The sequence below is a fragment of the Chiloscyllium punctatum genome, chromosome 31, assembly GCF_047496795.1.
Source record: "Chiloscyllium punctatum isolate Juve2018m chromosome 31, sChiPun1.3, whole genome shotgun sequence".
Lineage (NCBI taxonomy): Eukaryota > Metazoa > Chordata > Chondrichthyes > Orectolobiformes > Hemiscylliidae > Chiloscyllium > Chiloscyllium punctatum.
Genome location: NC_092769.1, coordinates 63,204,510 through 63,229,541, shown reverse-complemented (window position 1 = coordinate 63,229,541; position 25,032 = coordinate 63,204,510). Strand labels below are relative to the sequence as shown.

At 38.1% G+C, this 25,032-nt stretch overlaps 1 protein-coding gene across 1 annotated transcript; it reads left to right on the top strand.

Annotated features, from left to right (window-relative positions):
• Nucleotides 1-14,028: 14,028 nt before the first annotated feature.
• LOC140456892 (probable G-protein coupled receptor 139) lies at nt 14,029-22,134 on the top strand. Its single transcript, XM_072550801.1, has 2 exons — nt 14,029-14,098; nt 21,230-22,134. Exons 1-2 carry the CDS (start codon nt 14,029-14,031, stop codon nt 22,132-22,134), a joined length of 975 nt encoding a protein of 324 aa, XP_072406902.1.
• The last annotated feature ends 2,898 nt before the right edge of the window (nt 22,135-25,032 follow it).

Sequence of the window (25,032 nt, the reverse complement as noted above, 5' to 3'; positions counted from 1 at the left end):
TGATATCACACAACATTAACTGACTTTATTGATATCACACAGCATTTGATGCCCTTATTGATTTCAGAGAGCATTAAATGATTTTATTGCTATCACACAACATTAACTGATTTAATTGATATCAGAATGCATTAACTGACTTTATTGATATCACAGAACATTAACTGATTTTATTGATATCAGAGAGCATAAACTGCCTTTATTGATATCACACAGCATTAGCTGCCCTTATTGATGGCAGACAGCATTAACTGACTTTATTAATATCACGCAACATTTACCAACCTTATTAATATCAGACAGCATTAACTGAATTCATTGATATCACACAGCATTAGCTGACTGTAGTAATATCACACAACATTAACTGACGTTATTGATATCAGACAGAATTAACTGACTTTATTGATATCACACAACGTTAACTGACTTTATTGATATCAAGCAGCATTAGCTGCCCTTATTGATGTCAGATGGCATTAACTGACTTTATTAATATCACACAGCATTCACTGACATTATGGATGTCACACAACATAAACTGACTTTATTGATATCAGACAGCATTATATGTCTGTATTGATGTGAGACAGAATTAGTGGACCTTATTGATATCAAACAGTATTTACTGACTTTATTGATATCTCACAATATTATCTGACTTTATTGATATCTGACAGCATTAGCTGCCCTTATTGATGTCTGACAGCATTAACTGACTTTATTGGTACCAGAAACATGAACTGACTTTACTGGTATGGGACAGAATTAGCTGACATTATTGATATCAGACAGCATTAACTGAGTTTATTGATATCACACAACATTAATTGACCCTATTGATGTCAAACAGCATTAACTGACTGTATTAATATCACGCAACATTAATCGACATTATTGATATCAGACATCATTAACTGACTTTATTGGTATCACACATTAATTGACCTTATTGATATCACACAACTTTAGTTGCCCTTATTGATGTCACAAAGCATTAACTGACTTTGTTAATGTCAAACAACTTAAACTGTCTTTATTGCTAACACCCAACATTAGTTGATGTTATTGCTATCACACTGCAAGAACTGACTTTATTGAAATCACACAGCATTAACTCATATTATTGCGATCACACAACTTTAACTGACTTTATTGATATCACACAGCACTAGCTAACCATATTGATGTCAGACAGCATTATATGACTTTATTAATATCACACAAAAGTAATTGCGTTTATGTATCTCACACAGCTTTAGCTGACCTTAATGATGTCAGACAGCATTATCTGACTTTATTCATATCACACAACATTAACCGAGCTTATTAATATCAGACAGCATTAACTGACTTCATTGATATCACACAGCATTAGCTGCCCTCATTGATATCACAAAGCATTGCCTGACTTAATTGATATCACACAACATTAACTGACTTTATTGATATCACACAGCATTTGATGCCCTTATTGATTTCAGAGAGCATTAAATGATTTTATTGCTATCACACAACATTAACTGATTTAATTGATATCAGAATGCATTAACTGACTTTATTGATATCACAGAACATTAACTGATTTTATTGATATCAGAGAGCATAAACTGCCTTTATTGATATCACACAGCATTAGCTGCCCTTATTGATGGCAGACAGCATTAACTGACTTTATTAATATCACGCAACATTTACCAACCTTATTAATATCAGACAGCATTAACTGAATTCATTGATATCACACAGCATTAGCTGACTGTAGTAATATCACATAACATTAACTGACATTATTGATATCAGACAGAATTAACTGACTTTATTGATATCACACAACGTTAACTGACTTTATTGATATCACACAGCATTTGATGTCCTTATTGATTTCAGAGAGCATTAAATGATTTTATTGCTATCACACAACATTAACTGATTTAATTGATATCAGAATGCATTAACTGACTTTATTGATATCACACAACATTTAGCTGACTTTATTGATATCACACAACATTAGCTGCCCTTATTGATGTCACAAAGCATTAACTGACTTTATTGAAATCACACAACTTTAACTGTCTTTATTGCTATCACCCAACCTTAGTTGACGGTACTGATATCACACAGCAAGAACTGACTTTAGTGAAAATCACACAGCATTAACTCACATTATTGCTGTCACAAAACATTAACTGACTTTATTGATATCACACAGCATTAGTTGCTCTTATTGATGTCAGACAGCATTATCTGACTTTACTAATATCACACAATATTAACTGCCTTTATTGATGTCAGACGGCATTAACTGACTTTATTAATATCACACAACTTTAACTGTCTTTATTGCGATCAACCAACATTAGTTGACATCATTGTTATCACACTGCAAGAACTGACTTTATTGAAATCACACAGCATTAACTCACATTATTGCTGTCACACAAGATTAACTGACTTTACTGATATCACAATGAGGACCTTATTGATGTCAGACAGCATTATCTGACATTATTAATATCACACAACATTAACTGCCTTTATTGATCTCACATAGTATTAGGTGACCTTATTGATGTCAGAACTGACTTGATTGAAATCCCACAGCAATAATGTGAATTAATGCAGTGTGATAGTAATAATGTGAGTTAATGCTATCACACTGCATTAACTGACTTTCTTGATATCACACAATATTGACTGACTTTACTGATATTAGACAACATGAACTAACTTTACTGATATGACACAGAAGTAGCTAACATTATTGATATCAGACAACAGTAAGTGCCTTTATTGATATCAAACAACATTATTTGACTTTATTGATAGTACATAGCATTAGCTCACTCAATTGATATCATACAACATTGACTTAATTGATGTCACACAGCATTAACTGACTTTATTGATATCACACAGCTTTAGTTGTCCTTATTGATGTCACAAAGCATTAACTGACTTTATTGATGTCACACAGCATTAACTAACCGTATTACTATCACACAGCATTTGATGTCCTTATTGATGTCAGAGAGCATTAACTGACTTTATTGCTAACACACAACATTAACGGATTTTAATGATATCTGACAGCATTAACTGACTTTACTGATATAACACAACATTAACAACATCACACAGCATTAACTGACTTTATTGATATCACACAGCATTTGATGTCCTTACTGATGTTTGAGAGTATGAACTGACATTATTGCTTATCACACAACATTAGCTGACTTTATTGATGTCAGACAGCATTAACTGATTTTATTGATATCACACAACATTAACTGTCTTTATTGATATCCCACAGAATTGGCTGGCATTATTGATATCAGACAGCATTAACTGACCTTATTGATATCAGATAGCATGAGCTGACTTTATTGATATCACAAAGGATTCACTGACTTTATGGATTTCAGACAGCATTAACTGACCTTATTAATATCACCACAGAGTTAGCAGTCTTTATTGATATCAGACAATATAAAATGATTTTATTGATATCACACATTAGCTGACTTTATTGCTACCACACTGCATTCACTGACGTTTTTGAAATCACACAGTATTAACTCACATTTTTGCTATCACGCAACTTTAACTGACTTTATTGATATCACACAGCATTGACGGACTTTATTGATATGAGACAGAATTAGCTGCCCTTATTGATATCAGACAACACTAACTGACCTTATTGATATCACACAGCTTTCGTTGCCCTTATTGACGTGACAAAGCATTAACTGACTTTATTGATATCAAAAAGGATTCACTGACTTTATTGATTTCAGACAGTATTAACAGACCTTACCGATATCACACAGAGTTAGCAGTCGTTGTTGATATCAATAAGGTCTGTCAATACTGTCTGATATCAATAAAGTCAGTGAATCCTTTGTGATATCAATAAAGTCAGCTAACACTGTGTGATATCAATAAGGTCAGTTAATGCTGTCTGATATCAATAATGTCAGCCAATTTTGTGGGATATCAATAAAGACAGTTAATGTTGTGTGATATCAATAAAATCAGTTAATGCTTTGTGACATCAATAAAGTCAGCTAATGTTGTGTGATATCAATAAAATCAGTTAATGCTGTCTGACATCAATAAGGGCAGTTAATACTTTGTGATATCAATAAGGGCAACTAAAGCTGTGTGATATCAATAAGGTCAGTTAATGTTGTCTGATATCAATAAGGGCAGCTAATTCTGTCTCATATCAATAAAGTCCGTGAATGCTGTGTGATATCAATAAAGTCGGTTAAAGTTGCATGATAGCAAAAATGTGAGTTAATACTGTGTGACTTCAATAACGTCAGTGAATGCAGTGTGGTAGCAATAAAGTCAGCTAATGTGTGATATCAATAAAATCATTTAATACTGTCTGATATCAACAATGACTGCAAACTCTGTGTGATATCAGACAGTATTAAATGATTTTATTGCTATCACACATTAACTAATTTTATTGATATCAGACAGCATTAACTGACTTTATTGATATCACACAGCATTAGCTGACTTTATTGATATCACACAGCATCAGCTGCTGTTATTGATGTCAGACAGCATTAGCTGACTTTATTAATATCACACAACATTAACCGACCTTATTGATGTCAGACAGCATGAACTGACTTCAATGATATCACACAACATTAACTGACCTTATTGATATCACACAGCATTTGCTGCCCTTATTGATTTCAGACAGTATTAGCTGACCTTACCAATATCACACAGAGTTAGCAGTCTTTGTTGATATCACACAGTATTAAATGACTTTATTGATATCACACATTAGCTGACCTTATTGCTACCACACTGCATTCACTGACTTTATTGAAATCACACAGTATTAACTCACATTATTGCTATTACGCAACTTTGACTGACTTTATTGATATCACACAGCATTCACGGACTATATTGATGTGAGACAGACTTAGCAGACCTTAAGGATATCAGACAGCATTATCTGGCATTATTGATATTACACAGCATTCACTGACGTTTATTGATATTACACAGTATTAGCTGAATTTATAGATATCACACAGCATTAGCTGCCCTTATTGATGACAGACAGCATTAACTGGCTTTATTGATATCACAAAGCATTCGCTGACTTTAATGATATCACACAGTATTAACTGACCTTACTGATATCACACAGAGTTAGCAGTCGTTGTTGATATTAGACAGTATTACATGATTTTATTGCTATCACACAACATTAACTAATTTTATTGATATCAAACAGCCTTAGCCGACTTAATTGATATCACACAACATGAGCTGCTGTTATTGATGTCAGACAGCATTAACTGACTTCATTGATATGACACAACATTAAATGCCTTTTTTGATATCACACTACATTAGCTGCCCTTATTGATGTCAGACAGCATTAGATGACTTTATTGATATCACACAGCATTCGCTGACCTTGTTGATATCAGACTGAATTAACTGACTTTGTTAACATCACACTACATTAACTGATCTGATTGATATCACACAACATTTGATGTCCTTATTGATATCAGACAGCATTAACTGACTTTATTGCTATCACACAACATTAACTGATTTTATTGATATCAGAGAGCATAAACTGCCTTTATTGATATCACACAGCATTAGCTGCCCTTATTGATGGCAGACAGCATTAACTGACTTTATTAATATCACGCAACATTTACCAACCTTATTAATATCAGACAGCATTAACTGAATTCATTGATATCACACAGCATTAGCTGACTGTAGTAATATCACACAACATTAACTGACATTATTGATATCAGACAGAATTAACTGACTTTATTGATATCACACAACGTTAACTGACTTTATTGATATCAAGCAGCATTAGCTGCCCTTATTGATGTCAGATGGCATTAACTGACTTTATTAATATCACACAGCATTCACTGACATTATGGATGTCACACAACATAAACTGACTTTATTGATATCAGACAGCATTATATGTCTGTATTGATGTGAGACAGAATTAGTGGACCTTATTGATATCAAACAGTATTTACTGACTTTATTGATATCTCACAATATTATCTGACTTTATTGATATCAGACAGCATTTGCTGCCCTTTTGATGTCGGACAGCATTAACTGACTTTATTGGTACCAGAAACATGAACTGACATTACTGGTAGGAGACAGAATTAGCTGACATTATTGATATCAGACAGCATTAACTGAGTTTATTGATATCACACAACATGAATTGACCCTATTGATGTCAAACAGCATTAACTGACTGTATTAATATCACGCAACATTAATCGACATTATTGATATCAGACATCATTAACTGACTTTATTGGTATCACACATTAACTGACCTTATTGATATCACACAACTTTAGTTGCCCTTATTGATGTCACAAAGCATTAACTGACTTTGTTAATGTCAAACAACGTTAACTGTCTTTATTGCTAACACCCAACATTAGGTGATGTTATTGCTATCACACTGCAAGAACTGACTTTATTGAAATCACACAGCATTAACTCATATTATTGCGATCACACAACTTTAACTGACTTTATTGATATCACACAGCACTAGCTAACCATATTGATGTCAGACAGCATTATATGACTTTATTAATATCACACAAAAGTAATTGCGTTTATGTATCTCACACAGCTTTAGCTGACCTTAAAGATGTCAGACAGCATTATCTGACTTTATTCATATCACGCAACATTAACCGAGCTTATTAATATCAGACAGCATTAACTGACTTCATTGATATCACACAGCATTAGCTGCCCTCATTGATATCACAAAGCATTGCCTGACTTAATTGATATCACACAACATTAACTGACTTTATTGATATCATACAGCATTTGATGTCCTTATTGATTTCAGAGAGCATTAAATGATTTTATTGCTATCACACAACATTAACTGATTTAATTGATATCAGAATGCATTAACTGACTTTATTGATATCACACAGCATTAGTTGTCCTTATTGATGTCAGACAGCATTAACTGACTTTATTGATATCACACAACATTTAGCTGACTTTATTGATATCACACAACATTAGCTGCCCTTATTGATGTCACAAAGCATTAACTGACTTTATTGAAATCACACAACTTTAACTGTCTTTATTGCTATCACCCAACCTTAGTTGACGATACTGATATCACACAGCAAGAACTGACTTTAGTGAAAATCACACAGCATTAACTCACATTATTGCTGTCACAAAACATTAACTGACTTTATTGATATCACACAGCATTAGTTGCTCTTATTGATGTCAGACAGCATTATCTGACTTTACTAATATCACACAATATTAACTGCCTTTATTGATGTCAGACGGCATTAACTGACTTTATTAATATCACACAACTTTAACTGTCTTTATTGCGATCAACCAACATTAGTTGACATCATTGTTATCACACTGCAAGAACTGACTTTATTGAAATCACACAGCATTAACTCACATTATTGCTGTCACACAAGATTAAGTGACTTTACTGATATCACAATGAGGACCTTATTGATGTCAGACAGCATTATATGACGTTATTAATATCACACAACATTAACTGCCTTTATTGATCTCACATAGTATTAGGTGACCTTATTGATGTCAGAACTGACTTGATTGAAATCCCACAGCAATAATGTGAATTAATGCTGTGGGATTTCAATAAAGTCAGTTAATGCAGTGTGATAGTAATAATGTGAGTTAATGCTATCACACTGCATTAACTGTCTTTATTGATATCACACAACATTAACGGATTTTAATGATATCTGACAGCATTAACTGACTTTACTGATATAACACAACATTAACAACATCACACAGCATTAACTGACTTTATTGATATCACACAGCATTTGATGTCCTTACTGATGTCCGAGAGTATGAACTGACATTATTGTTTATCACACGACATTAGCTGACTTTATTGATGTCAGACAGCATTAACTGATTTTATTGATATCACACAACATTAACTGTCTTTATTGATATCCCACAGAATTGGCTGACATTATTGATATCAGACAGCATTAACTGACCTTATTGATATCAGACAGCATGAGCTGACTTTATTGATATCACAAAGGATTCACTGACTTTATGGATTTCAGACAGCATTAACTGACCTTATTAATATCACCACAGAGTTAGCAGTCTTTATTGATATCAGACAATATAAAATGATTTTCTTGATATCACACATTAGCTGACTTTATTGCTACCACACTGCATTCACTGACGTTATTGAAATCACACAGTATTAACTCACATTTTTGCTATCACGCAACTTTAACTGACTTTATTGATATCACACAGCATTGACAGACTTTATTGATATGAGACAGAATTAGCTGCCCTTATTGATATCAGACAACACTAACTGACCTTATTGATATCACACAGCTTTCATGGCCCTTATTGACGTGACAAAGCATTAACTGACTTTATTGATATCAAAAAGGATTCACTGACTTTATTGATTTCAGACAGTATTAACAGACCTTACCGATATCACACAGAGTTAGCAGTCGTTGTTGATATCAATAAGGTCTGTCAATACTGTCTGATATCAATAAAGTCAGTGAATCCTTTGTGATATCAATAAAGTCAGCTAACACTGTGTGATATCAATAAGGTCAGTTAATGCTGTCTGATATCAATAATGTCAGCCAATTTTGTGGGATATCAATAAAGACAGTTAATGTTGTGTGATATCAATAAAATCAGTTAATGCTTTGTGACATCAATAAAGTCAGCTAATGTTGTGTGATATCAATAAAATCAGTTAATGCTGTCTGACATCAATAAGGGCAGTTAATACTTTGTGATATCAATAAGGTCAGTTAATGTTGTCTGATATCAATAAGGGCAGCTAATTCTGTCTCATATCAATAAAGTCCGTGAATGCTGTGTGATATCAATAAAGTCGGTTAAAGTTGCATGATAGCAAAAATGTGAGTTAATACTGTGTGACTTCAATAACGTCAGTGAATGCAGTGTGGTAGCAATAAAGTCAGCTAATGTGTGATATCAATAAAATCATTTAATACTGTCTGATATCAACAATGAATGCAAACCCTGTGTGATATCAGACAGTATTAAATGATTTTATTGCTATCACACATTAACTAATTTTATTGATATCAGACAGCATTAACTGACTTTATTGATATCACACAGCATTAGCTGACTTTATTGATATCACACAGCATCAGCTGCTGTTATTGATGTCAGACAGCATTAGCTGACTTTATTAATATCACACAACATTAACCGACCTTATTGATGTCAGACAGCATGAACTGACTTCAATGATATCACACAACATTAACTGACCTTATTGATATCACACAGCATTTGCTGCCCTTATTGATTTCAGACAGTATTAGCTGACCTTACCAATATCACACAGAGTTAGCAGTCTTTGTTGATATCACACAGTATTAAATGATTTTATTGATATCACACATTAGCTGACCTTATTGCTACCACACTGCATTCACTGACTTTATTGAAATCACACAGTATTAACTCACATTATTGCTATCACGCAACTTTGACTGACTTTATTGATATCACACAGCATTCACGGACTATATTGATGTGAGACAGACTTAGCAGACCTTAAGGATATCAGACAGCATTATCTGGCATTATTGATATTACACAGCATTCACTGACGTTATTGATATTACACAGTATTAGCTGAATTTATAGATATCACACAGCATTAGCTGCCCTTATTAATGACAGACAGCATTAACTGGCTTTATTGATATCACAAAGCATTCGCTGACTTTAATGATATCACACAGTATTAACTGACCTTACTGATATCACACAGAGTTAGCAGTCGTTGTTGATATTAGACAGTATTACATGATTTTATTGCTATCACACAACATTAACTAATTTTATTGATATCAAACAGCCTTAGCCGACTTAATTGATATCACACAACATGAGCTGCTGTTATTGATGTCAGACAGCATTAACTGACTTCATTGATATGACACAACATTAAATGCCTTTTTTGATATCACACTACATTAGCTGCCCTTATTGATGTCAGACAGCATTAGATGACTTTATTGATATCACACAGCATTCGCTGACCTTGTTGATATCAGACTGAATTAACTGACTTTGTTAACATCACACTACATTAACTGATCTGATTGATATCACACAACATTTGATGTCCTTATTGATATCAGACAGCATTAACTGACTTTATTGCTATCACACAACATTAACTGATTTTATTGATATCAGAGAGCATAAACTGCCTTTATTGATATCGCACAGCATTAGCTGCCCTTATTGATGGCAGACAGCATTAACTGACTTTATTAATATCACGCAACATTTACCAACCTTATTAATATCAGACAGCATTAACTGAATTCATTGATATCACACAGCATTAGCTGACTGTAGTAATATCACACAACATTAACTGACATTATTGATATCAGACAGCATTAACTGACTTTATTGATATCACACAGCATTAGTTGATCTTATTGATGTCAAACAGCATTAACTGATTTTATTGGTATCAGAACACTAACTGACCTTATTGATATCACACAGCTTTAGTTGCCTTTATTGATATCACAAAGCATTAACTGACTTTATTAATATCACACAACATTTAGCTGACTTTATTGATATCACACAACATTAGCTGCCCTTATTCATGTCACAAAGCATAACTGACTTTATTGATATCACACAACATTAGCTGCCCTTATTGATGTCAGACGGCATTAACTAACTTTATTAATATCACAGAACATTTAGCTGACTTTATTGATATCACACAACATTAGCTGCCCTTACTGATGTCACAAAGCATTAACTGACTTTATTGAGATCACACAGCATTAGTTGCCCTTATTGATGACACAAAGCATTAATTGACCCTTACACTTGCCACCGGGCGGTGGGGATCCCCACTGGAGAGCTCTCTACACGGGAGTCCTCCCCCTTTCTCTTGGGGATCTGGGGTGGAGGGTGCTGCACCCAGCAGTCCCCTGCAACCGCAGATTGCGGTTGTTCACGGACTCCCAGCCCAACTGCTTGTTCTGTGGCGCTGTGGAGTCCGTGGATCATGTATATATTGGGCGTGGGCGTTTGCACTCCCTTTTTGATTTTCTTAAAAACCTTCTCCTCTGTTTTTGGCTGCACTTCACTCCCACGCTCCTGATCTTCGGGCACCCGGTACGGAGGAGGGAGGGCAGGCCCGAAGACCTCCTCGTGGGTCTGCTCCTGGGCCTGGCCAAACTGGCCATAAACAGGTCCAGGCAGGGGGCCATGGAGGGGGTCATTAGGGCCGACTGCCTGCCCCTCTTCCGCGGTTACGTTAGAGCCCGGGTGTCCTTGGAGAAGGAACACGCGGTGTCCACCAACACCCTGGAGTTGTTCAGGGAGAGGTGGGTGCCGCAGGGAGTGGAGTGCATTATTTCCCCGTCCAACTCTATTTTGATTTAGTCCCTACCCTCCCCTTCACTGTTTGATCACACAGCATTGCCCTTTTGTGAAGGGCAGTGCTTGTCACTGGCCACTCGGGTATTTTCCTATCTTCCTGGTGGTGGAAATCGAATAAAGATTCATGCACTTTGTGTCATTCACTGTGAAAAAAAAACTGACCCTTATTGATAACACACAGCATTAACTCACATTATTGCTCCACACAACTTTAATTGACGTTATAGATATCACACAGCATAAGCTGCCCTTATTAATGTCACACAGCATTAAATGATTTTACTGATATCACACAGCATTAGCTTCCCTTATTGATATCACACAGCATTAACCGATGTTATTGACATCACACAGTATTCGGTAAAAATAATGACTGCAGATGCTGGAAACCAGATTCTGGATTAGTGGTGCTGGGAGAGCACAGCAGTTCAGGCAGCATCCAAGGAGCTTCGAAATTGATGTTTCGGGCAAAAGCCCTTCATCAGGAATCCTGAACTGCTGTGCTCTTCCAGCACCACTAATCCAGAATCACACAGCATTAACTAGGTTTATTGATATCACACAAGATTTGATGTCCTTATTGATGGCAGAAAGCACTAACTGACTCTATTGATATCACACAGCATTAGCTGGCCTTATTGATGTCACACAGCATTAACTGACTGTATTAATATCACGCAACATTAATCGACCTTATTGATATCAGACATCATTAACTTACTTTATTGGTATCACACAACATTAACTGACCTTATTGATTTCACGCAGCATTACTTGCCCTTATTGATGTCACAAAGCATTAACTGACTTAATTGATATCACACAACATTAACTGACTTTATTGAGATCACAGAGCATTAATTGACTTTATTGATGTCACACAGCGTTAGCACACTTTATTGATATGAGGCAGCATTAAATGATATTCTTGATATTACATAACATTAGCTGACTTTATTGCTATCACACTGCATTAACTGACTTTATTGAAATAACACAACATTAACTCACATTATAGCTGTCACACAACTTTAATTGACTTTATTGATATCACACAGCATTCACTGACTTATTGATACCACACAGCATGAGCTGACTTTATGGATATCACAGGAGGATATCCTGAAGAAGGGCTGATGCCCGAAACATCGATTCTCCTGTTCCTTGGATGCTGCCTGACCTGCTGCGCTTTTCCAGCAACACATTTTCAGTTTATGGATATCACACAACATTAACTGACTTTATTGATATCACACAGCATAAGCTGCCCTTATTGATGCTACACAGCATAAACTGATTTTATTGATATCACAAAACATGAACTGACTTTACTGGTATGATACAGAATCAGCTGACATTCTTGATATCTGGCAGCATTAACTGACTTTATTGATATCACACAGCATTAGCTGACTTTACTGATATCACACAACATTAGCTGCCCTTATTGATGTCAGACAGCATTTGCTGACTTTATTGAAATCACACGGCATTAACTGACATTGTTAATATTACACAGCATTAACTGACTTTATTGATATCAGTCACATTAGCTGACTTTATTGCTATCACCCAGCATTCGCTGACTTTATTGAGGTCAGACAGCATTAGCTACTTTATTGATTTCACACAGCATTAACTGACTGTATTGATATCAGACTGCATTGGCTGACTTTAACACTATCACACAACATTAACTGACTTCATTGATTTGAGACAGCATGAATTCACGTTATTGATATTACACAGCATTAGCTGTCTTCATTGATATTACATGCTGTGTTGATGTCAGTAATTTTAGTAACTGGCAGCAGTGTATGCTATTTAAAATATATGCTGTAAAAATTTGTACTAGATCCTCATACAGTCCCTTCCAAACACTCAATTACTTCCATCTCGGGTAATGAGGGCAGCAGATCAATGGAAATACCCCCATCTGCAAATTCCCACACACCCCTGCCAAGCAACTCACTATCCTGCCTTGGTGCTATATCAGTGTTCCTTCAGTGTAACTGGGTTTAAAATCCTGGAAATCTCTCTCTCAGGCCTTGGTGGGTTTACCCCACATGGACTGCAGCAGTTCAAAAAGGCAGTTCACACTTTCTTTCATGGCAGACGATAAAGGCTGTCCAGCCAGCGACGCCCACTTCCAGGAATTTAAAAAAAACAGTAAATTGAAATAAACCACAACTGAGTTAATTGAACGTTTAACATGACACCTGAACTAATGCTGTATATTTTTATTCCTTATTCACAATGGGAATTATGAATCATAAGGAGCTCTCACCCTTGGCATGAGGGTAAAACCAGCTGCCACTTCAATTTGTGCAACTACCTGTGACTAATGTCCATGAATGTTTGACTAATTATCCTCATTTGAGAGTTCTCTGCATTATAAATTAGTCTAACCTCAATGCTCCTTATCAGTGCTTCTATAACACTAACAGAATTCTTCACCTCTGGAAAATGGAATTCGCCATCATTCCAAACATTGAAAAAATTTACTACCCCATCCTCGCCCTGATCGGAGTTCCTGGTAAGTTAGCACTGGCCTTTCCTCAGATACCTGTGGTGGTTTTATGTGCTTTGGGAATTAGGTGATGCTTTGCTGGTATCACTGCCGAGCGTTTACTGTTCATCCCTAATATCCCTGAAGGTTGATATGAGTCAATCATACTGCTGTCGGTCTAGAGTCACATGTCAGCCAGACCTGGCGATGGGAGAGTCACTCGCCTACATGTAACTTCAGTTAACTAGATAAGTATTTAATGAACAAAAGAATATAAAGGACAAATAGAATATAAAGATCCTGGCAATCAGAAACAAAAACAGAAGTTGCTGGAAAACATCAGCAGATCTGGCAGCATCTGTGAAGATAAATTAGAGCTACTGTTTTGGGTGCAGTGACCTGTTCTGAAAAGGAATTGCTGAGGTTTCTGAACAATTTCAGTTTCTGTTTCTGATTTCCAGCATCTGCAGTTCTTTCCTCTGCTAAAATTCTGTTGTCCTGATATGTCCGAGCTGTGGAAATATTACTTTTACCTCAACTGCCCACATTCTGCTGGTCCAATTCTGATTTGATTCAGAATCACAAACTTATCACAGCGCAGAGGGAGATCACACAGACCACCTTATCTGTGCCGACTCTCCAAAATGAATGACTGGGCGTCACTTTTATTGTCTTTCTCTTGCCTTCTCTTCTATGACCGTGACTCTATGACTCTGCAAATTGCTGACAAGCATGAATTTTGACAGTCAGAATTGTGAGGAGGCATGGCGATAACATGACTCGACTAGGTCCTGGGGTGTGTTGCTGAACAAAGAGACCTTGGAGTGCAGGTTCATAGCTCCTTGAAAGTAAAGTCTCAGGAAGATAGGATAGTGTAGAAGGCACTTGGTATGCTTTCCTTTATTGGTCAGAGTATTGAATACAGGAGTTGGGAGGTCATGATGCGGAAATTGGTTAGGCTACTTTTGGAAAATTGTGTGCTATTCTGGTCTCGCTCCTATCGGAAGAATGCTGTGAAACTCAGGGTTCAGAAAAGATTTACAAGGATGTTGCAGGGTTGGAGGGTTTGAGCTGCAGGGAGTGGCTGCATAAGCTGGGGCTGAGGGGTGGCTTTATCGAGGTTTATAAAATCATGAGGGGCGTGTATAGGATAAGCAGACAAGACCTTTTCCCTGGGGTGGGGTGTCGGGAACTAGAGGGAATAGGTTTAGGGTGAGAGGGGAAAGATATAAAAGAGACCTAAGGGGCAATTTTTCAAGCAAAAGGTGGTGCATTTATGGAATGAGCTGCCAGAGGAAGTGGTGGAGGCGGGTACAATTACAACATTTAAAAGGCATCTGGATGCGTAAGTGAATAGGAAGGGTTTGGAGGGTCGGGGCCAGGTGCTAGCAAATGGGACAAGATTAGGTAAGGATATCTGGTCGGCATGGACGAGTTGGACCGAAGGTTCTGCTTCCGTGCTGTACATCTCGATGACTATGACTTTATTATTAGCAGTTCAGAACCAGAATAGAGACGGGCATGATTCCTATAATTGCTGATGGTAAAGTTTGAATTCAGTTCACATCTGGCAGTAACAGCCTATGTATTCACATTCAGTTGTCATAAAATCTCAGAAACAGAAACAGAAATTCCAGGGGGAGAAAAAAACCTCAGCAGGTCTGGCAGTATCAGGCGAGTGAAAGCAGAGTTAACATTTCGGGTTCAGTGAGCCCTCTTCTGATTTCTCTCCATGGATGCTGCCAGATCTCCTGGATTTTTAAAGCAATTCCTGTTTCTCTTTCTGATTTTCACCATTCTCAGTTCTTTTGTCTTGTTCTTATCTTGTCACTGAATAATTTCTTTATGAGCGAGCAAAGTGTTGCTGTGGGAGTACTCGAGCCCAATAACAACATTACATGAAGTTGTAATTATACATTCCAACACAAGAACACACGCTAATGAATGATAATAATAACAATAATTATTATTATTCTTGGGACATGATGTCTAGTCATCTGCAAGTCCCCAAGCCTGATTGATGCAGACTCTTTCTCCTGTTCCATGAACTCACACTTCCCTTTATTTTATACATAATGAAAATACATTTGATGAGAAATTCGGTTCCTACTGCATTTTTTCAACTGAACAATGATAATGACAGGCAAATTTAATGGCTTAGCAGCTCATTCCAATTTTCCGCAGAGATTTGCAATGAACTTGTCAAAAGTCAGGAATTGCTGTTAGCTGATGTTCTTTATTGAACCTTTATCTTGTGCATAAAGTCCGTAGAAAATGTTGGGAGAAAGTGTGGAGCTGGAGATCAGAGTCGAGAGTGTAGTGCTGGAAATGCAGAGCAGGTCAGGCAACATCCGAGGAGCAGGAGAACCGACGATTCAGGCATCAGCCCTTCATCAGGAATCAGGTTGTCATTGCTGGCCCAAGCTGTAAGGTGTGAAAATCCGGTGCATCCAGCTCCTCACTGAGCATTGCAAGTTCATGACAGATTGAGGTACGAAACAATATTCAAATGGTTAATATGCTGTTGACTAAATATTTACGAAACAACTTTCAGTGAGAAATGTAAGTGTGAAAATTAAACTTAATTGGTTATGGTACAATTTCATGGAGTCTCAGTTATGAAGGGCTTATGCCCGTAACGTCTACTCTCCTGCTCCGTGGATGCTGCCTGACTGGTTGTGCTTTTCCAGCACCACACTCTCTATTCTGAACTCCAGCATCTGCAGTCCTCACCTTCTCCACAATTTCACATAAGCAAGTGGACCGAATGGCTCAAAAGTCTCAATGCATTTGACTGAATCAGGACATTTAGCCAAATAAATCTTGATATTTGATTCAATATGTGCATGAGGAATATTCACTAATATCAGTGTATTGCAATGTCATGAACATTGGTTCTACTATTTGTGGAATCAGTCCATCATATGTTGACATTTCATATCAAGTGTCAGGGACACACGAAAGAGTGAGTGCAAAAGACATTTGTCAAAATGATTCCAGGTTTGGGAAACTTCAGTGGTGATGACAGATTGGAGAGGCTGAGGATTTTCTTCTTGGAAAGAAGAAGGTTTGGAGGATATTTGATGTAAGTTTTCACAAATCATGAGAGAGATGGACAGAGTCGGTGGAAAACATTAGTCCCTGCTCCGAAAAGCACTGAAATTGAAAGGGGCAGATTTAAAGTGATTTGCAAATGAGATGTGACCAGAAAACTTTTCATACAATGAATGGTTCAATTCTGGAAAGCACTGCTTGGAAATAGGAGGCAGAGTTAATTTAGCACACCAAATGGTTTAACATGTTTATTTGAATGCAAACAATGTGTAAGGGTATGTGGAAGAGGCAGAGGAATGACAATCAGTCTCCTTGGAGAGTCAGTGCTTTACTGATTGTTGTAAATGGCCACTACAGTGTAAAACACGAGTGTGATCACGCAGCATTGCCCTTTGATGAGAAGGGAATTACCCGTCACTGTCCACTCTAGTGTTTCCTTTCTTCCTGGTGGTGGAAATTGAATAAAGTTTGGTACACCCATTGTCTTTCACTGTGTCTCACACCTACGCACACACAACCTGGGTGCTGGGGAAAATATAAGCATTGTCACAGTAACAAAGAAGATATTCCAAATTTAAAAAAAAACACAGATAAAGGAAAAGGATATAACAAAGAAAAAAGAGAAAAAAGAAAAAATATAAAAAGGAGAAAAAAGAAAATAAAAGAAACAGGGAAAAGAGGAGAAAAGAGGGAAGAAAAGGCAAAAAAAATAAACACTTGTGTGATTCTGTCATTCTCTGAGGTGGAATGATCATATGATTTATCACTCGACTGACAATTTAGGGTTATTTTTAGTTTTGGGCGACTGAATAAATCGTGAGATTTTAGAACAATTGTGTGCTCCAACTCACTCCAGATGCCTATTTTCCTCAGTTTCATTGGCAGATAAGCGTCAGGGATGTTTGCTCCAATATCAGACAGCTGTACTTGTTTCCAGATTTTATTTCAATCAGGTCCCAGCAAGGGAAAATGGAAAATAATGTGAAATCTACTTGCAATCTTAAATACAATATACAAATCAAAATCGCCTCAAATATTTTTCTTTATTCAGAAGATTTATTGACCAGTATTTATTGACCTTCACTGGCAGACATGTAGAAGTTGTTGGCAAAATGTTGTCTTGAAATGCTACAGTCCGTTGTGTGTAGGTGCCCCCACATTGCCGTTTTGGAAGGGGCTTTAGGAATTTGGCTCTGTTATGATAAAGGAATGCCTGTACATTTTCAGGTCAGAATGGTGGGTGGCTGGGGAGGAAGTTGCAAGTGGTGATGTTCCCATGTATCTGTCACCCTTGTCCTTTTTGGATCAGAATTTATTTAAGTCTAGAAGGTACAGTCAGAAGAATGTTCCTTCTGCGGTGCATGTTGTAGATGGTGTTGTTGCTAAGCATCGGCACTGAAGGGAGTGAACATTTATGGATTTGGTAGCAATCGAGTGTACTGCTCAGGTGTGGGTAGTGTCAGGTTTCTTAAACATTATTGAAGTTGTGCTCGTCCAAGAATTTGGAGAATATTCTACTACATTCTAGAAATGTTGATGTTTTGAAAACAGTCCACAACACAGAAGAGGATGTACTGGAGGTCGTGAAAGGCCTAAAGGTAGCTAAATCCCGGGAACCCAATCAACGATATCCCAGGAGATTGTGGTAAGCTAAGGGAGAAATTGTAGGGCCCCCAGCAAAGGGATTGGTTTCATCTCCAGCCACTGGTGGAATGGTGGAAGACTGGAGGGTGTTTCATGTTGTGCTTTTATTTTTAAAAAGTCTGCAACATGAACCCTGGGAACTATAGACTGGTGAGCCTGATGTCAGTGCTGGGTAAGTTGTTAAGGGGATTCTGAAAACTCGGACTTACATTCATTTGGAAGGGCAAGGACAGATTAGTCAGCTTTGTGCATGAGGAATTGCATCACACAAAGTTGGTTGAGTTAGAATTAGAATCCCTACAGTGTGGGAACAGGCTCTTTGGCCCAACCGAAACTCCGAAGAGTAACCCACCCAGACCCATTCCTCTACCATCCTATATTTACCCCTGACTAATGCACCACGACTACACATCCCTGAACACTATGGGCAATTTAGTGTGGCCAATCCACCCTAACCTGCACATTTTTGGATCGAGGGAGGAATCTGGGGCACCCGGGGGAAACCCACGCAGACACGGGGAGAATGTGCAAACTCCACACAGACAGTTGCCCGAGGCGAGAATCAAACCTGCGTCCCTGGCGCTGTGAGGCAGCAGTGCTAACCATGAATCCACCATCCCACGCTGAAGTTTTCTGAGAACATGACAAAGATGATAGTTGAGGGCAGAGGGTCAGATGTTGTCCACATGAATTTTAGCAGGGCCTTCAGCAAGGTTAGTAAAGCTAAATCACATCAGATCCAGGGATACCTTGCCAATTTGATACAAAATTCGCTTGCTGGCAGGAGATACAGGGTATTAGTGGAGGGTTGTTTTTTTGGACTGGAAGCCTGTGACCACTGGTGTTCCTAAAGAGATCGGTGTTCATTCCACTGTCATTTTTGATGTGTATAAATGATTTGGATGAGAATTTAGGAAGCATGGTTAGTAAGTTTGTGCATGACAACAAAATTGGATGCAAAGTGAAGTGTGAGAGTGTGAGGAAGATTATCTAAGAGTACGATAAGAATTGATCAATTGGGCCAATTGGCTGAGGAGTGGCTGATGGCGTTTCATTTGGATAAATGGCTGGTGTTGCATTTTGGTGAGACAAACAAGGGTAGGACTTACACAGTAATGGTAGGGCCCTGGGTAGTGTTGTGGAACAGAGAGACACAAGGGATTCCGGTACAGAGATCCTTAAAAGTGGCGTCACAGGTGAAAGTGCAGTTAAAAAGGAATTTGTTACATTAGTCAGAGTACTGAGTACAGCAGTTGGGACATTATGTTGCAGCTGTGAAGTACATTGGTGAGGTGTCTTTTGGAGTACTGCGTACAGTTCTGGTTGCCCTGAATTCAAAGAGACCAGGAAGGACTGACATCGTTGTTACCATGACTGGGGTTGGCGCGGGTTGTGGGGGGAGGGAGGGGGGGGTGGGTGACTTCTAATAAGAGGCTGCATGGAATCATAGTATTACAGTGCAGATAGTCTGCACTAACTTTCCAAAATGAATCCAACCCAGACCCAGCCTATTTGCATGACCCCAAATTTATCATTGTTAACCCTTTGGGCTTGCACAATCCTGGACACTACGGGCAATTTAGCATGGCCAATTCACCGAAACCTGCACATCTTTGGATTATGGGAGCAGACCAGACTATCCGATACAAATCCATGCAGACACAGGGAGCATGTGCAAACTCCATACAGTCATCCAAAGCTGGAACTGAATCCGGGATCCCTAGAACTTTAAGGTAATTTTATTCCATCCTTTAGATATTGTAGCAGTTTGATACAACTGAGCTATCTCATAGGGTAGTTCAGAGTCAAGCATTCAAGAGTAATAATGCGTAAGGTCAAATTCCTGAAACAGGTGACCAAGAATAATTTTATGATCTTTATTAGACCCTCACATCATACTATAGATTTTAAATTAGTTATCGCTGTGACGAGATTCTCAAACTCTTTCCCCAGAGTTTTACCTTGTCTCTGAATTTCTCAGCAAAGAACACACTACACCATCATTTACCATCCATCAATGATCATCTCAATGCTTTCTTTTCCACTTCTGATTAATAGCTTAATATTCATATTGTACATGAAGCGATGCAAGGAACTGTCACTGTCTCTTGCAGTGTTTTTTGCATATAGTTGAGGCAACACTAACTGGGTTCAGTGTGAAACTAGCTGCTGATTGAGTGAGTATGTATGAAGTGGTGCTACGTGCAAATCCAATTCGATCGGATTAGCTGACCTTTCTCAACAAGAGGTAATCTGATTTAGGATATAATGTAAATGCAAAGGTTGCTTTAAAAAGGAATCAGGAGCGCCAAGTTGTTGGAATGTAAAGCATTAATGTGCAAAATTACCGAAGCAAAAGGAAGCTAACATTGTTTGGATCTAAAGAATACAAAATTAATTTCCAAACTGATCATCCATTTGTTATTAGCATATTCACCATGTTATTCTCTGTTTTTGCAGGCAATCTGGTGGTGATTGTAATTCTCTCCCGTGGAAAATGCGGTCTTTCTAATTGTATCACACGTTACCTGGTCGCTATGGCAGTGGCAGATCTATTCGTGATAATATTTGATGTCATATTTTATGAGATTAACAGTATATATTTTTCCTATACATTTTTGGACTACACACCCGTTTGTAGTCTTAATATTGCCCTGCTTCTCACAGCCATTGATTGTTCTGTCTGGCTAACTGTTACTTTCACCTTTGATAGATTGATTGCCATTCATTGCCAAAAGATGAGGAAAAGATATTGCACTGAAAGAACCGCGACCATAATTATAGCCACTGTGTTTGTATTGATCACCATAGAAAACATTCCATTCTATTTTGAGATTGAACACCAGGAAATCATTGACAATATAAAGTGGTTCTGCAGTGTAAAATCAAACCTTTCAAATTTACCAATATGGGTAGCATATTTCTTCTTTGACATTACCTTAACCCCATTTCTACCATTTGTATTGATCGTGCTGCTGAATGCTTTGACTGTACAGCACATTATCCAGGCCAATGATGTTCGGAAAGGACTCCGACGAAGCAAAAACTGTGATGACCCTAATGACCCGGAGATGGAGAATCGGAGGAAATCGATCATATTATTGCTGGCTATCTCCACCTGCTTTATACTCTTATGGATGACATCTTTTGTACATTTTGTTTGTACACAATTTGCCGGCATTCAGTTTATGCTTACAGATTACAGTGACCCCTTTGCCATCATGGAACATACTGGGTACATGCTGCAGCGTTTGAGTTCCTGCACAAACACCATTATTTATGCAGTGGCACAGTCTAGGTTCAGAGAAGAATTGAAGAAAATTGTTAAATATCCTTGCACTTTGATTAAGTTTGCAACTTCATAATTCTAAAATGAGATGGCACCCAATCTCAGAAGTTATCCAACATCGATTAAAATATGTTCTGTGAATCCATTGATGAGTTGTCGTTCTCTCTCTCTCCTTTCTAATTCTCCTTCTCAATATCATTCTCCCTCTTACCCTCCCTACCTATCTTTGCCTGCGCATGTGTGTGTCTATGCGTGTGTCTGAGTGTGTATGCACGTGTGTCTGTGTGCGCGTTCATGTGAGCGTGTGTGCATGTGCCTGCATGTATGGGGGATGGTGGGGGGTATGTGCATGTGCATGCACGTCTCTGTGTGTGTCTCTGTGTGTGAGTGTGTGTGTGTATGCGGTTTCTGCCCAGTATTCATTCATCCTAACTGTCATCAAATTGAACTAAAATAAGTTGTTCTACCCACCATTAAAATAAATCAATGTATTCAAAACGCAGTAGCTGAAAATCATGTTAATAACTTTCACAATTATGTGAAAATTTTATTTAATGTAAGATTTGATATTTGTCTTTAACCTAACCCAGTGGTTTAGCAGTATGGATGTATGTTCACGTGTGTCTGCATGAATGTGTGCACATGTCCTTTTCTGAGTTTGAGTCTGTGCACATGCCTGCACGTATCTCAGAGAGTATGCGCATACATTGCCTATCCGCGTATGTGTGAGTGATTGTGTATGTGTGTGCATATGTATATATATATATATATATATGTGTGTGTGTGTGTATCTGCAAATGTGTGTATATATCAGTCTCCCTATGCTCACATGTCAGTTTGTCACTGAGTGAGTGCACATCCCTGTGTCTGTATGCACCGATGTGTCTGTGTAGATTTGTTAGTGCGTGTGTCTGTGGAGATGTGATTACTTGTGTGTGTGTGTGTGTGTGTGTCTACTCACATGTTCGTATGATATCTGTGACTGAGTGGCAGGTTTTGAAATGTATTGAAACATGAACGATGACTGTCTCCACAACGTTTTTACATAATTTATTACCACAAATTACCTCAATAATGACTCCTATCTCATTTTGATTCATGGTCTTGTTTTCCAAGATCTGTAACAATTTTGATCCAAATGCACATTTTTTTTTCACAGAATTAACATAACTCCCTCTCTTTTTGACATAAGCGTATTCAAATATCGCGTTTTCTGATTGCTGTCTTGTGAAAAAAAAGCCTTACCTCACACTCTCACCGATAGTACCCAATTCCATTTTGCACTTCAGCGTAAGTTTTAAATTGAAACGACTTTGAGTTTGATTATTTACAATCATATTGCAATATGTTAAGTCGAGAAGCAATCTGCGTTGTACTTCTTGGCACAGTTGAGTGTGCTGTAAGGCTGGAAAGATCTCAGGCTGATCACTTGAAACTGGCATCTACTGCGTGATTCTCAGGCAATGCAACTCCTCGTTGCACTGTTTTCCCTACTGAAAGTACGTTCTCAACAAAAAAAAAGGTTTCACGACACACAATCCGATGGAAGCATCTGTTATGGCGTTCTAAATTCGCCACTAAGTCTCCGCAAAGTCACACACTTGGCTGATATTTTCAAACAAGTGTGCTGTTTGTTTTGAGTCTCTACTTTTGAATGCCGTTGGCAGACTTTGAGAATCAATCATTTACCCACTCTGCTGTGTGTTATTTGGTTACTTGTGCCTGTGTTTCGGTTTGATTAACGCTGATCATCATGATAATCCCAAAACATGTTCAGTGGAGGTGGGGGTTGGAGATATTGGAGTTTTGGGCGTGTTTAAAGGGGACAAATCCCCCGATCTGAATGAGTTGTATCTTCGGTGACTGCGGGCAATGAGGGAGGAAATCACAGTGGCACTGACACAAAGTTTTAATCCCTGCCTGGCCACAGGAGAGGTGTCAGAGGATAGGAGGAAAGCGAATATGTTTCCACTTTTCAAGAAAGGTACGAGAGAAAGGCATGGACCCGTGAGTCTGACATCTCAGAGAACTGTTGGAGAAAGCTCTGAAAAAGAGAATTAACTTCCATTTAAAACATTAGATTATTTACAGCGTGGAAACAGACCCTTCGGCCCAACAAGTCCACACTGACCCAGACCCATTCTCCTACACCTAACACTATGGGCAATTTAGCACGGCCAATTCACCTCACCTGCACATTCTTGGACTGTGGGAGGAAACCCACGCAGACACGGGGAGAATGTGCAAACTCCACGCAGCCAGTTGCCTCAGGTGGGAATTGAACCCAGGTCCCTGGTGCTGTGAGGCAACAGTGCTAACCACTATGCCACTGTGTCGCCATAAGCGAGGCATGGTTTGATCAGGGAATCAGACTGTCTTAGTCAGGAAGAGATCATACCTAAAAATCCTGTTTGCATTTCCTCTCGAGAGCAATCACATGTGTAGGTGGAAGTACTCCAGGCGATGTACTTTATATGGACAACAGCAGAGTTCTTCATGATGTCCCACATGTGAAACTGATAAAGAAGGTAAAAGCAGATGGTCACTTGGCAAGTTGAATCCTAAAATGATTGAGACTGAGGGTGATGGTGAAAAGCTGTGACTGGAAGCCAATGCTATACTGCAGGGATTAGTGTGAAATACAGGACAAATAGCAGATTTAAAGTATTAAATGTGACTTTGCTTTTTCTCTTTTAAGCACCAATTAACAATTTCATAGAATCCCTCCAGTGTGGAAACAGGTCCTTCGGTCCAACAAGTCCACACCCACCCCAGGCCCCTTCCCCTAACCAATTCTCTACATTTACTCTTGTCTAATGCACCGGACCTACACATCCCTTAACACTATGGACAATTTAGCATGGCCAATTTGTACTAACCTGCACATCTTTGGATTGTGGGAGGAAACCGGAGCACCCGGAGGAAACCCACGCAGACACGGGGAGAATGAGAAACTCCACTGTCACCCGAGGCT